Here is a 20,847-nt window from a genome sequence, read left to right as displayed (position 1 = left end):
GCACATTAAACCATTAGCACATAGCACATTAAACCATTAGCACATAGCACATTAAACCATTAGCACATAGCACATTAAACCATTAGCACATAAAACCAATAGCACATAGCACATTAAACCATTAGCACATAGCACATTAATCCATTAGCACATAGCACATTAAACCAATAGCACATTACACCAATAGCACATTACACCAATAGCACATTACACCAATAGCACATTACACCAATAGCACATTACACCAATAGCACATTACACCAATAGCACATTAGACCAATAGCACATTAGATCAATAGCACATTAGACCAATAGCACATTAGACCAATAGCACATTAGACCAATAGCACATTAGACCAATAGCACATTAGACCAATAGCACATTAGCACATTAGACCATTAGCACATTAGACCATTAGACCAATAGCACATTACACCAATAGCCCATTAGCACATTAGACCATTAGCACATTAGACCATTAGCACATTAGACCATTAGCACATTAGACCATTAGCACATTAGACCATTAGCACATTAGACCATTAGCACATTAGACCATTAGCACATTAGACCATTAGCACATTAGACCATTAGCACATTAGACCATTAGCACATTAGACCATTAGCACATTAGACCATTAGCACATTAGACCATTAGCACATTAAACCATTAGCACATTAGACCATTAGCACATTAGACCATTAGCACATTAGACCATTAGCACATTAGACCATTAGCACATTAGCCCATTAAACCATTAACACATAGCACATTAAACCATTAGCACATAGTACATTAGACCATAGCACATTAGACCATGAGCACATAGCACATTAGGCCATGAGCACATAGCACATCAAACCATGAGCACATAGCACATTAGGCCATGAGCACATAGCACATTAAACCATGAGCACATAGCACATTAGGCCATGAGCACATAGCACATTAGGCCATGAGCACATAGCACATTAAACCATGAGCACATAGCACATTAGGCCATGAGCATATAGCACATTCAACCATGAACACATAGCACATTAGGCCATGAGCACATAGCACATTAGGCCATGAGCACATAGCACATTAAACCATGAGCACATAGCACATAGACCATTAGCACCTAGAACAATTAGACCTTAAGCACCTAGCACAATTAGACCTTAGCACCCAACCACATTAGACCTCAGCACCAAACCACATTAGACCTTAGCACCAAACCACATTAGACCTTAACACCAAACCACAGTAGACCTTATCACCAAACCACGTTAGACCTTAGCACCAAACCACATTAGACCTTAGCACCTAACCACATTACCCACTAGCACCTAGCTTCTAGCACCTAACCTCTAGCCTCTAGCACCTAGACCTTAGCACCTAGACCTTAGCACCTAGACCTTAGCACCTAGACCTTAGCACCTAGACCTTAGCACCTAGACCTTAGCACCTAGACCTTAGCCTCTAGCACCTAGCCTCTAGCACCTAGCCTCTAGCACCTAACGAACCAAAAATATGACATCATAAAAAACAGAGTATGACATCACAAATGCAAAACATCATCCCACAAAAGACATCACATCACCCCACATGCTCTTATAAAATAACTTGGCCAATGCGTTTGTCTGTTTGATTTGCTGCAAATCCAAATTATACCTAAGGATGGTGACAAATCTCATTATACTTAATAGGACATATTAAAAACTCTTTTGAATAAGTTCATTAACTTAATTGTTAATTAAATCATTTTCATTATGATTTTGTATAAATACTAGGTATAAACAGAAAATATAGTACACAAAATGGGCAGTTTACTTGTTTGAAAAAGAGTGGGAAGTAAGACTTATTTCATTTATTTAAACGGAAGAAGTAAAACTTGTTTAATGGGAAAAATGGATTTGGTGGAATTCCAATTTTCAAAAATGAATGAAGTCATTTCAATTATGATTTTGGATAAATATTAAGTATGAACACAAACACGACTGCAAAAAATGGCCAGTTTACTTGTTTAAAAAGGACTAGGAAGAAAAGACTTATTTCATTTATTTAAATGGGAAGAAGACTTATTTAGTTTGTTTAATATATGTTTGTTTCCGAGGCAAAATTGGATTTGCTGCAATTGCAAATTTCGACAAATTACGGTCCCAAATATTGACTTGAGACCTGATGGGACGTATTAATAGCTAATTTGATAGAAGTTGGTCATATGAGCAAGTGGAGTAACATGAGATCTATTCTCAATTACACAGCACACACAACTTTGGATCTTCTGAATGAATGAATGAGTGAGTGGGTGAGTGAATGAATCTTATTTGTTCATTTAAATTATGACTGTATAAATACTAGGTATAAACACAATATGGCCAGTGTACTTGTTTGAAATGGTGTGGGAAGAAGTAATCTATCCAATTTAAGACAAATGTAGTTACCTCTAACAATGTGTTACTTTATCTATTGTTGTCTGTGACTTCCCATGAATAAAAAGGAAGGAAGGACTCACCGGAGACGTCTTCGCCAACATCAAACCGTTGGACTTTTATCCTTCTTACAGTGGAAAACAACCAACACCATGGAACCTAAAGGAATGGAAGAAAACTTTAACATTTGGCTTCAAGCAACATTCGCAGATGCAACACAATGTGACGTGCGGGCTTAGGGCTCGTTCGGGTTAAAGGTTGAGGGAGGGGCCCTCGTTTTAAACTACTTTTTTCAAAAGGAGTGGGAACAAGCAAGACTTATTTAATTTATTTAATGGCAATATGTAAGACTATTTTTCTTCCCTGGCAAAATTGGATTTGCTGCAATTGCCAATTTCAACAAAGTACAGTGCCAAATCTTGACTTGAGACCTGATAGGACGTATTAAACGCTTAGTTACATTGACAGGAGTTGGTAATAAGAGCGAGTGGACTAGCGGTGGTTGAATGGATGAATGAATGTTGAAAGTAATTTAAATTATGACTTTGTTTAAATACTAGGTATTAACAGAACATCTACTGCGCAAAATGGGCAGAGTTTACTTGTTTGAGAAGGGGTGTCTTATTTAAGACTACGACTTATTTAATCTGTTTGTTCCCAGGCAAAATTGGATGTGATGCAATTCCAAATTTCACCACATGATGGTGCCAAATTTTGACTTGAGCCCTGATAGGAGATATTAAACACTGGATTACTACTTTGGATCTTTTCTTATATTACTTTGCAACAACATACTCGGTAAGAGATTAGGCAGTATAATCACATATGTTAATTTAAGAGTGCCCACACTCAATTTACTTATGGTTATGTGTTACATTAATTACTGTTAGGCAGCAGTCTGACCAAATCTTTGAATAGAAGAATTTGTGATTTAAGAAATTACTTCTGTTCAGGGTAATCAGATTTGTATATAATTCTAATGGTCGTCTTTTGAAAACTATTCTGAATTACAACTTTGGATCTTTTCTCATATTACTTTGCAACAATATACTCGGTGACAGATTAGGCAGTATAATCGCATATGTTAACTTGAGAGTGCCCACACTCAATTTACTTATGGTTAAGTGTTAAATCAACTACTGTTAAACATGAAATAGGAGGTGTTTAACATAAATGGAGGAAGAAATGGGTACTCACCATTGTGGCTCCTGGTCAATGATGCGAGCCTCCAACTGATTTGTATATTCATTCTTCTGACGGTGGGAAACGTACAGCCAACCAACACCGAGGAACCTAAAGGAATGAAAGAAAACTTTAACATTTGGCCTCAACCAACATTCGCATATACAACACAATGTGACGTGCGGGGTCAGGGCTCGTTAGGGTTAAAGGTTGAGGGAAGGGCCCTCGTTTTAAACTACTTTTTCGAAAAGGAGTGCGAACAAGCAAGACTTATTTAATTTATTTAATGGCTTAATTTATTTGTTTCATCTATTTTGGTTCCCAGGCAAAATAGGATTTGCTGCAATTGCAAATTTCAACAAAGTACGGTGCCAAATCTTGACTTGAGACCTGATAGGACGTATTAAACTCATTTAATGGGAAGAAGTAAAACTTATTTAGTTTATTTAATCTATTTTTGTTCCCTGACAAAATTGGGAAGGATTGGCAAGAAGTAAGACTTATTTAATCTGTTTATTCCCAGGCAAAATTGGATGTGCTGCAATTCCAAATTACACCACATGATGGGGCCAAATTTTGACTTGAGACCTGATAGGACATATTAAACACTTAGTTGAAGTGATAAAAAATGATAATAATACCGAGGGGGGCAACATGAATGTTCTGAATTAGACATAGTTTGAATATGCTTTTGAATATTTTTTAGGTAAACACTTTTGCTTCACTTTGAGGAGTGTGATAATCTAACCAAATCTTTGAATTGAAGACTTTGTGATTTAACAAATAGTTTGTTTTTAAGTTTAGGGTAATCACATTTGTATATAATTCTAATGGCCTTCTTTTGAAAACTATTCTGAATTACAACTTTGGATCTTTTCTTATATTACTTTGCAACAATATACTCGGTGAGAGATTAGGCAGTATAATCGCATATGTTAACTTGAGCGTGCCCACACTCAATTTACTTATGGTTATGTGTTAAATCAATTACTGTTAAACATAAAATAGGAGGTGTTTAACATAAATGGAGGAAGAAATGGGTACTCACCATTGTAGCGACTGGTCAATGATGCGAGCCTCCAACTGACTTGTATTTTCATTCTTCTGACGGTGGAAAACGTACAGCCGACCAACACCGTGAAACCTAATGGAATGAAAGAAAACTTTAACATTTGGCTTCAAGCAACATTCGCAGATGCAACAATGTGACGTGCGGGCTTAGGGCTCGTTCGGGTTAAAAGTTGAGGGAGGGGCCCTCGTTTTAAACTACTTTTTTCAAAAGGAGTGGGAACAAGCAAGATTTATTTAATTTATTTAATGGCAACATGTAAGACTATTTTTCTTCCCTGGCAAAATTGGATTTGCTGCAATTGCAAATTTCAAAAAAGTATGGTGCCAAATCTTGACTTGAGACCTAATAGGACGTATTAAACGCTTAGTTAAATTGATAGGAGTTGGTAATAAGAGCGAGTGGACTAACGGTGGTTTAATGGATGAATGAATGTTGAAAGTATTTTAAATTATGACTTTGTTTAAATACTAGGTATTAACAGAACATCTACTGCGCAAAATGGGCAGAGTTTACTTGTTTGAGAAGGGGTGGCTTATTTAAGACTACGACTTATTTAATCTGTTTGTTCCCAGGCAAAATTGGATGTGATGCAATTCCAAATTTCACCACATGATGGTGCCATATTTTGACTTGAGCCCTGATAGGACATATTAAACACTAGATTACTACTTTGGATCTTTTCTTATATTACTTTGCAACAACATACTCGGTAAGAGATTAGGCAATATAATCACTTGTTAATTTAAGAGTGCCCACACTCAATTTACTTATGGTTATGTGTTACATTAATTACTGTTAGGCATCATTTGAGCAGTCTGACCAAATCTTTGAATAGAAGAATTTGTGATTTAAGAAATTACTTCTGTTCAGGGTTATCACATTTGTATATAATTCTAATGGTCGTCTTTTGAAAACTATTCTGAATTACAATTTTGGATTATTTCTTACATTACTTTGCAACAATATACTCAGTGACAGATTAGGCAGTATAATCACACATATTAAATTGACAGTGCCCACACACAATTTACTTACAGTTATGTGTTAAATCAATTACTGATAGACATGAAATAGGAGGTGTTTAACATAAATGGAGGAAGGAAGGGCTACTCACCATTGTAGCGCCTGGTCAATGATGCGAGCCTCCACCTGATGTGTATATTCATTCTTCTTACAGTGGAAAACATACAGCCAACAAACACCATGTAACCTAAAGGAATTAAATTAAACATTAACATTTACCCTCAAGACATTCAAAGATATAAGGCAACGCGACTACGTCGTGTTTGTATCCGCTGTCGCGCTAACGGCCATTTCGCGCCCACGGATTTGAATCTTGGCGGGAGTTTCCCCTATTCATTTCGACGGCACATTACTGCGACGTAATACCCGTTTATCTAAAACGGCAAAGTTAAAAGTAGAATTAAATAAAGTTTTATTTTTAATCAACGCAATAATTTACAACCGTTGACCAGGGAGAATCGTCGAAATTCGGCGTCTATGGCTGACAGCAGACGCCGAATTCGACGACGGGCCCCCCACTCACTCGCTTTTTCGAGACTACAATAGTACTTATTTTTAAACACAATGAGTTGTATTTACCGTATACGCTCTAGGCGGTCCAGTTGAGAGCAGAAAATAAAGATATTTCTGTTGCTAATCGTCGTGTTTGTATCCGCTATCTCGCTCGCGTCCATTCGCAGCCATCCGCGGCCACGGATTTGAATTTTGGCGGAAGCCACGCCTACTGGCTTCATTTCCGCGTAATACCCGCTTATCTAAAACGGCAAAGTTAAAAGTAGAGTTAAATAAAGTTTTTCTTTTTAAATCAACGCAATCATTTATAACCGTTGACCAGGAAGAATCGTCGAAATTCGGCGTTTGTGGCTGGCAGCAGACGCCGAGCTCGACGCCCGCCACACTCACTCGCTTTTCGGGGCTACAAAAGTACTTCTTTTTAAAAACAATGAGTTGTATTTACCGTATACGCTCTAGACGGTCCAGTTGCGAGCAGAAAATAAAGATATTTCTGTTGCTAATCGTCGTGTTTGTATCCGCTATCTCGCTCGCGTCCATTCGCAGCCATCCGCGGCCACGGATTTGAATTTTGGCGGAAGCCACGCCTACTGACGTCATTTCCGCGTAATACCCGCTTATCTAAAGCGGCAAAGTTAAAAGTAGAGTTAAATAAAGTTTTTCTTTTTAAATCAACGCAATCATTTATAACCGTTGACCAGGAAGAATCGTCGAAATTCGGCGTTTGTGGCTGGCAGCAGACGCCGAGCTCGACGCCCGCCACACTCACTCGCTTTTCGGGGCTACAAAAGTACTTCTTTTTAAAAACAATGAGTTGTATTTACCGTATACGCTCTAGACGGTCCAGTTGCGAGCAGAAAATAAAGATATTTCTGTTGCTATCGTCGTGTTTGTATCCGCTATCTCGCTCGCGTCCATTCGCAGCCATCCGCGGCCACGGATTTGAATTTTGGCGGAAGCCACGCCTACTGACGTAATTTCCGCGTAATACCCGCTTATCTAAAACGGCAAAGTTAAAAGTAGAGTTAAATAAAGTTTTTCTTTTTAAATCAACGCAAGCATTTATAACCGTTGACCAGGAAGAATCGTCGAAATTCGGCGTTTGTGGCTGGCAGCAGACGCCGAGCTCGACGCCCGCCACACTCACTCGCTTTTCGGGGCTACAAAAGTACTTCTTTTTAAAAACAATGAGTTGTATTTACCGTGTACGCTCTAGACGGTCCAGTTGCAAGCAGAAAATAAAGACATTTCTGTTGCTAATCGTCGTGTTTGTATCCGCTATCTCGCTCGCGTCCATTCGCAGCCATCGCGGCCACGGATTTGAATTTGGGCGGAAGCCCCGCCTACTGACGTCATTTCCGCGTAAAACCCGCTTATCTAAAACGGCAAAGTTAAAAGTAGTGTCATGTCCGCGTCACGTGACCACGACGGAGCAGACGTCATAAGGACTTCTCTTTAGTACACGTACATTTGTTGTGTGTTGTCTTAATGGCGCACTGGTTAGTATGTCTACCTCTTACGCATGATGTTGCGGGTTCGACTTCCGTCTCAGCGCTTTTTCTTTTCTCCCTTGTCCGTATGTATATACCTTAATATTATTTTTGTTATCTAGTTAAGGCTATCTTATCTCAGGGTTTATTCAGACCAGAAAAGTCTTTTAGTCCGCTTGTTTCACCCGGAACTAAAGCGAAATTCATTGTTTTCAGACCGTACATTTTGTAAGTGAAGTATGTATACACACCCAGGCGGGGGGCGCAGGAACGATGCAGGCATGTCAAGTTGCATTCCAAAAACAGACATGAAAAGGACCATAAGTGAGAGTGTGCGTGCGTGCGTGCGTGTGAGATGAGCTCCATTGTTGGCACAAATTGCCTGGGCCAGGCAGGCAAGCTCTCACTCCACTGGGCATCTTCGCCTCACAGTGATCGATGTAATCCTCACCCGTAATGAGTTCTCTCTGCTTGGGAACGAGTGGGAGTCCAGCGGGTTAGGTGTTTTTTAGGCAGACGTGTGAGGCATGGGAGGTCACTCAGCAGTGCTGGTGAGGTTCTCAATTTTTCGGCTCGCTGGGACTTGGTGGAAGGGCGGGAGGACTGCTGTCGTTCACCTTTGAGGACCGCAATATCGCTTTTTGCCCTCTGGGTGGCGGTGTTTCACACTTTGGCACGAGTAAGTGAATCCATCGTGAAAAATGGCATTGAGGGTGGAAAATGGCAGAGGTTCTCACCTAGCTTAGTGTTAATACTGTCATGATGAAATTTACTATTTATACTGTACAATGTTCAAGCATTAAAATAATAATTTTACGGTCAGAATTTCTACTTTTCTCTGCCAAGTCATGATTTTATTCAGCAGGATGAAAGCATCCTCGGCAGCTCAGAGCAGAACATTTACATAGAAATGCACAAGCAGTGCCATCAGAAAGGAAACTAATGACAGGCAGCAGTTTGGGATGGTATATGTCCGGTTCGATTCAAACCCAGCTCTGTCCGAGTCACGTGTTGTCGTCTCTGTGGGTCGTCATTGTAAATGAGAAATTGTTCTCAATTGATTCATCAGGTAACATTGAATGACTTGGAATGTTTTGTTCAGCCTCACACACTCAAAGCCTGCTGTCGTCATGTCCTTGGGCAAGACGCTTCACATACCTTGCACTGTCCCTGTCAAACAAAAATGAATAAATCAATCAAAAAAGAAAGTCTACCTCTTCTATTATATTTCTCGGATGCAACATCTCGCCGGTCTGTCTTTACTGGCTTTCCCAGGTCTCCTGGGAGGAGTGGAAGGATGGATGGAACCAGGCGGTGGAAATTGGCAATGTCAGACGTTCGACAAATGAGCGTGTGTGTGTGCGTGTGCCTGCAAAAGACAAAGCGGAGACAGGGCGCCAGAGCCCGAGCATGGCCGCTGGCCCGACCGGAGGCCCGCACGGATTTATTTGGATGTCATCACGGCACCGGATACAGAGAAGACACCAGCTGCACTTGCTGTTGCTAGAATGAGATCTGCTTCGTTCCTATCCTAAATGTACGTTCATCTATTTTGGGTGGGCTCTTTCCCTCGTTCAAGGCCCCGGAGCTGAGGTTCCAATACCAAACTTCAGAACTCCCGAGTCGAGAGTGCTAACCGCTCGGCCCCTATCCTTTCGGTCTGGCCCCTCTTTCATCGTGGTGGCAGGTAAGTGACAGCAGCTCTCAGTGACCACATTAGTATTCTGAAGCACAGTCGCCGCCCGCCACCGTTACCATGACGTCAATGACTCATTCAGAACCCGAGATGGAAACATGGGGAAGAGAAATCACGTTCACGCAGTCTGCGTACGTGCGCTCGGTTTCTCCGTGCAGCCGTTTGCTTTGGAGTGCAGGAAGACCAAGTGGGAAATCCCGCATCCTATTAGTCAAGCTGACAAAGCACAAGAGAGCAGAGCGCACTTTTATTACACTTTTATGATCTCCTCCTCCGCAGAGACTGGCATCCATCCGACCGGAGAACACGACCGTAATCATCAAGTGGCGCAATACACGATAACAGCACGCGGGAGTGGCAAAGCCACATCATTGGCTTAGTTGTCGACACAAGTACCAATTACAGTAATTATGCATTGTTCTTATGAGCTAGAACAAGTCACGTTACGTCAAGTCGTTAGTTTTAACTCCTAAAAAGGTAGTCGTGGTTAAATTGCATTAAAAAACAAAACATCAAGCGATGCGGACCCCCTGCAGAATGCTCAGAGGTTAACCGGTAAAATTATGCCATGCTGTTGTTCATGCAACATGCTGACATTGTGCGCTTAGTTAGCTTTTTATTCGACTAAGGCTACGTTCTAAAACTAAATCAAATGTCGGCTATCGCTCTCACGCCCCTACTTTAGAAACGCGGGAGAGTCAGTATAACTGGCAAAACGCGCCGCCGCTTCTCCTCTCTTATCCCGCAACCTGTTTGCTAGCCCTTCCGGGAAAAATGTGGACGTGCGTGTTTGCGCTTGCTTCTACCTGGAAAAACACTGGCATCGGGAATACTAGCAATTAACCTCTCCCAAAATCAACAAAGCAATGTCCTGCATCAAGTCTATCTCTCATATATTGAAATTAGAAGCGCTTCCAAAAAAAGTGCGTCGGTTGATTTATCCATACAGTGGAGGCAGTCAAAGGAGTCTAATGCAATCAACGCTGAGAAGTGCCAACAAGGGAACGGTCGTTACATTTAATGCACTGCGAAAGGAAACACCCGCTGCTGTGTGATTTTTTTTCCTTGGATGTTATTTAAAAAAACAACTTGGTCATGACGGTGGTACTTAGAGGGATAAGTATTTTTGAAGTGACACCTGGTATAAAAAGTTCAAGATCTACTGCCACGCTCAATTATTTGCAGATTAGAAGAGCAGTATAGGAGTGCACATTTCATTTCCAGTCATTCATTGGTCTGTGCTTTTAGCGTTAATGACATCATCCGCATATGTGGCGCACTAATAAAGTCGAGAGCAGCCAGCAATTAAATTGGCCATCTGCAGTCAAGCTGGCGCTTTATTTTGCAACGCGGGTGAAGAAGAGTAGCACAAAATAACCCGAAAGACAGTTAGTGTTGCAAACATAAGCAAATGTGTAGATTTTCTCAATTCAAAGCACTTGCGGTAGCTACGTGCGTGTGCACAGCTCAGACGCAAACCACCCACTTGCCTCATGGCTCCAATCCTTGCACGTTTGTTTTTTCTAGTCATCATCATCATCATCATGGTCCCGGACATGCTCGTCCGCTTCGCTCGCCAAACTTGGGCCACGGATGGCAGCCTCCCCGTGTGTCGTTTGTTCCTTAAGGCCTGATTTTCAACACAAAATGACATACAAAATAAGCAAAGTTCTCACAGTGCAATTTCATTTTTTCATCTCCTGCAGTGCAACCCAAATAATAAATAGGCGTCCTCTGGGATACATTTCTGTACACGTAAGGGTTCTACATGAGCACGCAGCTCTTGGCCCGGTCCTTCCTCAGGGCGGGCGCTTGGTCCGCGGGCTCAGTCCGGCCGGGCAGCGGTGGCGGCAGGAGGGCCAGCTGCGACGCGCGCTTGAGCCCCCGGCGGGAGGCGCTGCGCTTGAGCTGCGGCGGCTTGCGCGGCCGGCGCACCGACGCCAGCGTAGTGACGTGGAACACGTCCCGCACGCTGTTCTCCGACACTTTGGCCGTGCACTCAGCGTAGGCCGCGGCACCCATCTGCCGGGCGATGGCGCTGCCCTGCGAGCAGACAAAACAAAAGGTGGACGTGAACAACGACGTCCAGTTTGCCTTTTGTGTCCGGTAATCTGCGCGCGTGTGACAAACCACTAGGGGGCGAGGTTACAAAAGAAGTCCAAAGCAAGCAGGAAATATGATTGTTACCTGCTCGTGCGTGACTGGGATGAGGCGCTGCTTGGAGAGTTCCCTCAGCGTGTTGACGTCCGTCCTCATGTCCAGCTTGCAGCCCACCAACACCACTTTGGCGTTGGGACAAAACTCCTGTGTCTCCCCCTGCCACTGAGGACGCAAACAACAACAAAGACCAAAAAGACAACAACAAAAAACAATGGTGAATAGAGAACCACAAATAGTGTAAGACAAAATATTTCTGTATCTCAGACTATCTGGTAGTATTATGCATTAAAGCGAGCCAGAAAAGAAAAGCCTGTTCCGTTTGGTAGCACATCTGTCCTCGACAGAGGTTTGCGCGTCATCCGAGTGCACAGGAAGAGCAAATTAGCTTGAATGCAAATGCCATCTGTCAGATAAGTAATTGGCAATTTGATCAAAACGGCAGTCAATCCATCAATATTTTCCTCAAACAACATCAAAAAAAATTGTGATCAGCATGTGTGTGAGCGTGTCCACAATGTGTCTCATGCAGCTCAACTATAACAACAGCTATCTCAATGTGTGCCACACAAATGTTCAAGGACACAGGTCAGCCTGGAATATTTTGCATGCCATGTGACCATCGGCAGTCTTTGTGATCCTAAAAAAAAAACACTGAGCTCTCAAGCCGCGCCCCGTCCCTGAAAACAAGCACCAATCAAAGGCTTTGATTGTTTAACCCTTGCTCCTCTGCTGCGGCCTCGCTTGTCAACGCAAGTCTAAAGTTTCATTTGGGACGGCCCTTGTCGCAACAGGTTTTGAATGCGCCCCTGTAATGAGATTAACAGGGCGACGGCGAAAGGTCAAGGGTCACGGCAACCCCCTTTACCCCTCTCTCCCCTTGTGTAGCGGGGATTGATGGGAAAGCTTGGCTGTGAATCTCTTTGGCCTTGTTGAGAGGCTCCACTGAGGCTTGTCCAGATATTTGAGGATGTCCTGGTTTTTATCTAGCAAGCCTGCACGGAGAAGGCCCACGAAATGGAAACTCATAGCATCCTTCTGCCCCGCCCCTTTTTTCCAGGCTTATTAAGTGTGTGCGCAGCCTCTCCTCTTTCATTCTCAAGACATGATTGAAGGTCAAGTGATGAGGGGAAAAAAAAAAAAAAAACGAGTGGCGAAGCTTCAATTCGTCACTACGCTACCGAGCCAGACGTTTGGAGATTTGATTTGAGAAAACAAGCCGCTCGCCGACCTTTTTAATGACGCTGTCCAGAGTCTCGGGACGGCTGATGTCGAAGCATACGAGGACGGCGTCGGAGTCGGGGTACGCCAACGGCCTCACGTTGTCGTAATAGGACGAGCCTGCGGACATACAAAAAAGTCACGGATGGTGAGAAAGAGGTACGAGGGCGGGCTCCTCTAGTCAAAGTAGGAATGACGAGTGGTTTCTCAAAGTGAAGCCGCCCAGCTTTTGTTGCCCATCATCTCAAGAGCAGCGGCGGTGGCAGCGGCGGTGGCAGCGGCGCAAATGTCAAACTGAAGGGTCGAAGCCTTTCGAGGCATTGCTCAAACCGCCTCGAAATCCTGCCCACCTCTCAGAAGTGCCAACACTTGTCTTCCACTTGCGGTCATTCTGGCACCTCCATCAAGTCGGAAGCCAGGTTTTGTCAATTACAAGCACTAGATAGAGAATACTTTTGCACAGGAGTAGAATCGGTGCTTTACCGAAGTACGACTTGTACTTCCTCAACGTAGTATTTAGCAACTACGAATTCTTTCACCTCCCCTGCTCTCTCTTGGATGTGTCAAGCGCCTGCCTCGCTCCAAGAAGCCGGTCCGGTGAAGGAACCTGGTGGCGATGCAGACTCTTGCTTTTTGGACAGCAACGGCATTAATATTGTGAGAGCACAGCACACGCCCGCTGCTCACTATTGGACTCGTTAAAGCATACCTCAGTCGCAGGTGCACAAAGATGAGCCTGTTTTTAGCATCCCTGCGCTCTCTTTTGTTAGCGATAGAAGACGACGACAACAATGGCGAGCATGCGGCGATGTCATTGGGAGCGGCGAATTCCCCCCGAGGATGACCCGCTATGGCTCCCCGCAGAGAACGATGCAGCAAACAGCCTGGAACGCGCTCGCAGGCTGCAACCTAAACACGGACGCTTTTCCGCCTCAGGGCTAGCGGAGATGAGTTTGTCGCGCGTAGGGAAACGCTGCTTTTCGGCAGCAATTAAAACCCAACTAAATATGTTGAGAATAACAACGCATCCTTTGTGTAGCACACACTTGCTTGGAACGAAGCGACTGTGTCAAACAGAGATCGTTTCCAGCGTTTGTTGCCGTTCAGTAGGACCAGGCAAGGACATCGTAGACGTCGGTCTGCATGTGAAGGAGGCGAGGCGGCAAAGCAATGATGACAAAGCAAGCAGGGAATTAGGCAAAATCATGCAAATGAAGCAGGCGGCAGCTTTAGAAAGCTGTTTAAATGTTTAAATTCAGAGGCTGTTAACGAGGCCGTCGGGATGGATGCATCAGCCTTAGACATCAAAATGATTGGCAGGTCACGGTCACGAAGGACCTTCGTCTCGGCGAGGAAAACCACGCACGCCATTTCCCCTATGGGTGACCGGGGAGCCGCCTCAGCACTTCTGGCAATGTCAGACAGGGGGGGGGGGGGGGGGACGCATGGCGGGCTGGAACAAATAAAAGCCAATCACCGGATCTCTTGGGAAGAAAATAAAGAAGTACATAAAAAAAGTACATAATGTAATATATTAAATAAATAATATAATACTAAGTTAACAAAAGAAAAAAAAAAAAGTAGTGTAAAAAACGTTTGTGTTTAAAAAAAAAAATCCAAAAAAAAAAAAAAAAAAATCAATGAAGTGGAAATCGAATTTTCCAGAGCTGTTATTGTTGACGATTCAACAAGAAGAAAAAGTGCCAGATCAAGCTGTAGCATAATGTTGGATTCAACAACTCTGTCCACATTTTCTACAAAGCATGCGAGTGCATCTTTCAAGATATCAATAAAGTGGTTTTGAAAGGGGAAGAGGCATTGAGACTGTGAGGCAAGCTTGTTAAGAGTTAAAAAAAATAAATAAAAAATCAGCTTATCACCTCACAGCAGCCTGCTGCCAGAAGATAAAAGAAAAAGACGGTTGTCGGGGTCAAGCCCAGACCGCTGGTTACGGCCGGACAGATCAAATAAAGAAGTGCCAGCGCTTCGCCATTGTTGACGGACAAAAGGTTAAGTAAATCTGGAGGAACCAGGTCAAGAAAAATAAACATCGGGTGAAATGGGAACAAGGCAAGGACAGACAAGATACGTGGCTGGGTTAGCGTTGGCCCGCGTTGCTCCTGCGGCTGCTTCGACCTTTGGTGCCGGGGGGGCTGAGTATGGTAGCGACCCCCGGCCGGGCGTGCGGGCGGCCGGGCATCTTCTTTGAGGGGAAGTGAAGACTGTTGGAGGCCAAGAACTTATAAGTGATTAGCAGCCATTAAATAGTAAGAGAGAAGAAGATTTGAAGGGGATTGGCAAGTAGACTTTTCATTACTGGAATAAAGGAATAAAGAATGTGAAGTAGTCCTAAGATGAGTGGCTAATGAATATTTTTGGAATCGCAAATTCGACTAATCATCCTATTAAGTAACTGCGTCATTTTGCATGATTAACGCAATATGGGAGGTGCGTGTCGGTAGCATTTTGGTCCACTTCCTATCCTCACCCTATACTGTCGTATCTGTGACTGAGTGCGTGTGGCTTTAAAAGGCCTTGCCCAGTGAGTGACATGGGCGGCAAAAAGAGAAATGAAAACAATTCAAAAAGCTGAGTTGTCTGCCATGGTGGTCACACACTGCTGGCGACATTGGGTTAAGTTGCCATTAACTTGCCGCTGCTCCAAGCTACCCATCAAAGACTGGACATTGGGGGGGGGGGGGGGGGGGGGGGGGGGGGGCATCACACACAAGCATGACTGTCAACCTCCCGCCGGCCGGCATGAGGCGAGATGGAAGTTTGTCCGTTCGCCTGCAGCCTCTCAAGCCCACCGAGCCTCGTTACGCAAGCCTCGCATCTCGTCCTGGGCTTTTTTTTGCCGCATGAACTGTGCGACGGGAGGGAGCGTAGACGCAGGTTGCTACGAGACTGGTACAAACGTAAAAATCTTACGGCGGCGGTGATCTTTAGCCTGATCTTTTCGACACTGATCTGGAGCGGTACACCCACCCCTTGGACACGCTGCGGGATATTGAAGGAAAAAAAACAAAACACCACCACTGCATTTATTGAGGCGTGCGGGTAGCATGTTTTCATCCACTTGTGTATTTCCTTGAGCTCCGAGAAACAGCAGAGTGTCGTTAAATCAAAGCTAAGAAACAGCAGGCAGCAACACAAAATACTTAAATGGAGTCAGGGGCTTTTTATTTGGGCGACTAGAGTTAGGGTTAGTACATATGTCCCTTCTACTCAGATCCGATATGATAAAGCCTCAACATACGTAAGATGCTATGGGGGAGAGGGAGTGAAATAAAAATCAGTGTTACCCCAAAAAAACGATTCATCAATAAATTCGATAGATATCGCAGCCCTACAATATGTCAATCGTCAAATGATTTGATTTCAAATGAATAACATGAATCATTTACACTCTACAGAACAAAACCCCCGCTAGAAGATGTTTGCACATTGACATGACTGAACGCAATGATGCCTTAATTGGCTATCAAGGAATCTTTCTTTGATTCTGATTTGCCCTTAAAATGACTTACTTCATCACGGGTGTGTACGAGGGTGGGGGCGCGCCGACGCTTAAAAGGGCTGCTTTCAACGCATCACAGCGCTATCAATCCGTCGATGCCCTCGGGGGTTGCCATGCTACATTCCCAGAGCAATTTCACTTCCGCACAAGCGGCAGGTGAGCGGGGGAAGCGAGCGTCTGTCTATCCGGTCTCGTTTATAAATAACGTCATCCATAAATGATGGCAGCTGTGGCACGGGGTGAGCGAGGTGAGGCTGAAGGATGAAAGGTGGAGGGTGAAGGGGGGGAGCTGGGATGGCGTGACGCCTACACCACTGAGACCACGAATGGGGGTTTGTTCCTGTCTGGAGGAATGAATTGTTTTGTAATCGTTTATTGCTTACGTGTGCATCATATTATTTGTCAAATGTGTTGCTGCAGTGTTTGCGCTCAAATATCTGTCGCTTGTAAAAGCGCATTTATTGATGCTACCTGTTAGCATTCTGATTGTGTTTTGCATCGTTTGTCAGCATTAAGCGAAGCAAACAACGCTAACTGCACAATTTCATAAGAATCTTTCGAAAAGCCTCCAGACAGTCCTGTAGGTTGCGTTCTTACATGCAATTCAAACAATTACAAGCACGGCACATATCCACAGGAGCTAAAAGGGTGCCAGACAAAGTGGGCTTCCATTTGAAAATGTTCAAGTGAAACGAAGCATTCGGGATCCCTGCCGTGACTGACAGACGCTTTGATGTTTTCGAGCGGATTGAAGGTGAAGGTTTTACCTTAAATTAGCCGCTTCAAAAGCACTTGCACGGGCGGCGGGAACAGGAGCGAGTGGGCAGTAAACCCGAGTGACGGCGGGAGCAGATAGCTGGGAAATCTCGTTACTGCAACGAGAGAAGGCGGATGGATAACAAAGGGCAAGGGGGAAGTTTGAAAGTGGACGCTGTGCATGCGTACCATCAGTACTCCCCTTGAGCAGGGCCGGCCCTAGGCACCTCCGTTTAGCATCACTGACGGATTCCTTCGCACGGCGCCATCGGCTCGAAAGTGAAAGCGTTGTCAGTCACGACGCGTGTTGAGAGAGCACCGCGCTGCGCTGTATGTGCTAAAATGTGTCTTATTTCCTACGGGACCGGAGAAGGTGAGGGCCAGGGGGGTGACCACAAGTGAATACCTCCAAAGCACAATATCTTTTCAAAGTAACCATAAAGAAGTTGGGGGGTTTTCAATAACCAGAGTCCACACACAAAAGCACCAAGATGCCACAAAACCGCTCGCAAGTTCATTCCATAAACACCTCCGAACGCTTGGCCCGCCCTCATCCGAGAAGAGGAATCAACGCTACGTAGCCAATCGATGGCCGATGACGGGTGCACTTTAATGACATGTGAGATCACGAAAGGGAGGAAAAGCAGACGATCGCTAAAGGCTTTGTGATCACAACGGGAGCCCGGGGGTGTCTGCTATTAACAATCCAATCCTCTTCAAACGTTTTGGGATCTATATCGAAGCAAGTGGCCTATTGATTTTTGAAGGGGAGTGCAAATACACATGGATGGAAATCAAAAAGGTTCCAGAAAAACACTTTTCGTCCGAGTCACATTTTGACACCCGATCAAGCTATCAGGGATAAAGTTACTTTTTAAAGTAAGAATCAGTAAGTGGATCGCTTATGTGGACAGGCCACATATTTGTGGAGGCAAAGATTAAAGACCAGGGGCGGCGGCAGCGAAGGTGTTTTGGGCTTTTAAAGGCGCACAGAAGCACAACATTCCCACCGAGTCATTAGCCAGAGTGATAAGGAGCCCCTCCCACGTTAAGTTACGGCCCCCGGGGGGAGACGCGGTGCTGCCGAGTGGCAGGCAGGCTCAAGGAGATTTGGTCTCAGGGGCCAATGCAAAAACGACAACATTCTTTCCCGGGCCGACCGTGAGGCAACGTCTCAGGATCTCAAGAAAGCTTTGAGTTGAGAATGTTTACAGTTAACGGTCCCCCTCGCGCCTGGGCATCTCTGCTTCCCATGAACCGTCCAGAGCTTTGAAACTAAACGCTGGCCAGTTGTCCAAAGCCATTTTAGCCAGAAATGTGAAAGTCATTGGTGGAAAATACAGGTAGTCTGCCATTTTGCTTTGAATTCTATTTTCAGGGGACAGATGGCCAAGAAGCGCAGAAGAAGATACTGATGTGGACATAAGCTCGAGTTGGCCTCCGGAGCATGGGAAGACGTGAGAGGAGGGCAAAACAAACAAAGAGACAGCAGGCTGCTACCATGGCAAAGACCACAAGCATCAAATCATAAACAGCTTCGAAGAGGGACAGCAGATGCCAGAAAAGCCACTCACTCACTCACTCACTCACTCACTCACTCACTCACTCACTCACTCACTCACTCACTCACTCACTCACTCACTCACTCACTCACTCACCCACCCACCTGACGTGTCCCACATGTTCAGCTCAATGCGGTGCTTGTCGATCTCGAAGCTGGCTGTGTAGTTCTCAAACACGGTAGGCGCATATGTCTGAAAACAAACAAAAATCACATTTGTTTCAGGGACTAAATGAACCACTACGATATCTATCTTTAACACAAATCAATCAAACTGCCAGTTTTCTTTTTAGACACGCACACACACACATACACGTCTACAAGTGCCCCCTGGACCCAAAACCTTTAAAAATGATAACGAGCGTTACTTTACTACTTAGTTGCGCGTCCGATCAGGTCCGGATAAGATGTCGTCATTGATTGATCAAATAAGAAAGGGCGAAGTAGAAAGCAGCTTTGGTTCTCACCTCCGGGTAGCAGTCTTTGGCGAAAACGTGCAGCAACGCTGTCTTGCCACACTGCGCGTCGCCCACCACCACAATCTTACAGCGGCTGCCCTGACTCTCCATGCCAGTCCCAGGTGCACTCGGTGTTCGCCAACATCCGTCAACACCAAACAAACAAAAGAGCAAAGACTACATCCACCGAGCAGCGCGTCGCTCCGGCCGGCCGACCGGCCGGCACCACCTCAGCCGGCGCGCTAAGGCTGCTCTTCTGGTGCGCTTGACAGACTTGCCGCTTAAAGTGCCCGGTGGCCAGACTGGCCACCAATTAGAGAAGCAAAGAAAAGCAGAGCAGAGTAGAGCAAAGCAGAGCAAACCAAAGCAAAGCAAAGCAAAGCAAAGCAAGGCAAGGCAAGGCAAGGCAGGGCAGGAAAGGTGCACGCGCACAGGCGGAGTTGCGCGCGCTCTTGAGGTGAAAGGCCGCGCCCACCGGGTGCGCACGCGGAAGAGAAGGGTTCGAATGTTGATTTTGACCTCATCATCCTCCATTGCAGAAGAACCTCAACTTTAAATTATCATTACTGTGGTTATTGAAAATACTGTTTAAAAATATGAACGTCATTCCTGGCAGTCAATTGGAATAAATCGCGTTTTGTTTAAAAAAAAAAAATAATAATAATAATAATCCCAACTGAGCCAACACTGACTCACTGACCTCGTTTGAGAAAATGAAACAAAATCTATAACACTAATCCCCCTTTGCAGCCCTCCCAGAAATATGCGCACATTATGTATGTTGAACACTTGCCAGTAATGGAGCTATAAAACTTGGCGTATGTTTTATGAAGTGGGCCGTTAAACAGAGCGGTTCGGGATGACTGCTTTGTGTGTGTTTATAGCTCGTCTTGCCTTTAGTTAGGCTAGGAGCTGAATGATTGGTTTCGAGCAATCAATGAATGAGCCCAGGAAAGTAGAACTACCACGTACTGTGCAAGTTTGGCATCCTTTTTGAAGAGCCACACTGCCCTCCTGTGGCCATAATTGAACTGCGTTGGTCAATTGACAGCGTACATCAGTGAGAGTCACAGCTGCACAAACTCATCAATATATCATTCACCGAATTATGACAGCTTGATCAATGTATTTCAACGGATTAGCGATATAAACGATTTTTAAAAATGTCTGCCATAGTACCACGTTTGATCAGTGGGAGGCAGCAAAGTACCATCAAATTTCCAGACTGCCAGAAAATACCAATAAGAGGATAAGCACCGGTGGGAACCTCAGCTAAAATTTACAAAATCCCCTCAGAAGAATAGATTAGGACGGTCACCGTGATTCTCTCCCCTCTTTCTGAAGGCAAAAGCACCGTGATATGCTTGACTGACTTGACACTTAAATGTTGTACGGAGGCTGAGATCAACAGGAGTCAAATTCCTTGTTTGCCATGCACAAACTTGGCCAATAAAGCCAATTCTGAAAGACCACCAATCAATCAATCAATCAATCAATCAATCAATCATCCTGATTCCTTTTCAGCTCACAGCCTTTGTGGGATATCGATTGGGACTGCTGACGTTTACCTCCACAAGAAGTGATGAGCGGCACTTTGCGGCCACAAGGTGTCTCCGCCTCGCCTCTGGAAAGCAAGAAGGAGAAGGACTTCAGGATTTGATCGTAAAATGTTCTGATACAAGCCAATCAAAAGTGTTGCAGAGAAACGAAAAGAAACGCTCCATCCATTTGCCATTGTCTAATTATGGCCCTTGCAAAGGTGAATCACAGCAACGAACA

At 44.5% G+C, this 20,847-nt stretch overlaps 1 protein-coding gene and 1 long non-coding RNA gene across 19 annotated transcripts in view; both read right to left on the bottom strand.

Annotated features, from left to right (window-relative positions):
• Positions 1 to 638: 638 nt before the first annotated feature.
• On the bottom strand, positions 639 to 7,546 carry LOC148384722 (uncharacterized). 5 transcript variants are annotated; one of them, XR_015853538.1, is made up of 6 exons: positions 6,655 to 6,820; positions 5,788 to 5,883; positions 4,650 to 4,745; positions 3,617 to 3,712; positions 1,459 to 2,578; positions 639 to 1,416 (listed from the first exon to the last, which is right to left on the bottom strand). It is a non-coding gene; the product is annotated as an uncharacterized LOC148384722 (long non-coding RNA). The 5 variants fall into 5 exon arrangements; XR_015853537.1 differs by having other exon boundaries at positions 639 to 1,402; XR_015853536.1 differs by lacking the exon at positions 6,655 to 6,820 and adding an exon at positions 7,412 to 7,546 and having other exon boundaries at positions 639 to 2,578.
• A 978-nt stretch (positions 7,547 to 8,524) lies between these two features.
• LOC148384720 (rho-related GTP-binding protein RhoN-like) overlaps positions 8,525 to 20,847 on the bottom strand; it is a 35,329-nt gene continuing 23,006 nt past the window's right edge. For 6 of the 14 annotated variants that reach the window (XM_088356612.1, XM_088356613.1, XM_088356608.1 and 3 more), the window contains 6 exons: positions 20,637 to 20,692; positions 18,716 to 18,803; positions 12,784 to 12,893; positions 11,583 to 11,717; positions 11,331 to 11,438; positions 9,628 to 11,025 (listed from right to left, as the gene is read on the bottom strand). In XM_088356612.1, coding sequence (XP_088212738.1) covers positions 10,720 to 11,025; positions 11,331 to 11,438; positions 11,583 to 11,717; positions 12,784 to 12,893; positions 18,716 to 18,731 — 675 coding nt within the window. In that variant the 5' untranslated portion in view covers positions 18,732 to 18,803; positions 20,637 to 20,692 and the 3' untranslated portion in view covers positions 9,628 to 10,719. The other 8 variants (XM_088356604.1, XM_088356605.1, XM_088356601.1 and 5 more) reach the window with 8 other exon arrangements.

The sequence above is a fragment of the Syngnathus floridae genome, chromosome 17, assembly GCF_059516105.1.
Source record: "Syngnathus floridae isolate MCC-2025c chromosome 17, RoL_Sflo_1.0, whole genome shotgun sequence".
Lineage (NCBI taxonomy): Eukaryota > Metazoa > Chordata > Actinopteri > Syngnathiformes > Syngnathidae > Syngnathus > Syngnathus floridae.
Note: the sequence above shows the minus strand (reverse complement) of the source record. Positions and strands in the feature narration are given on the sequence as shown.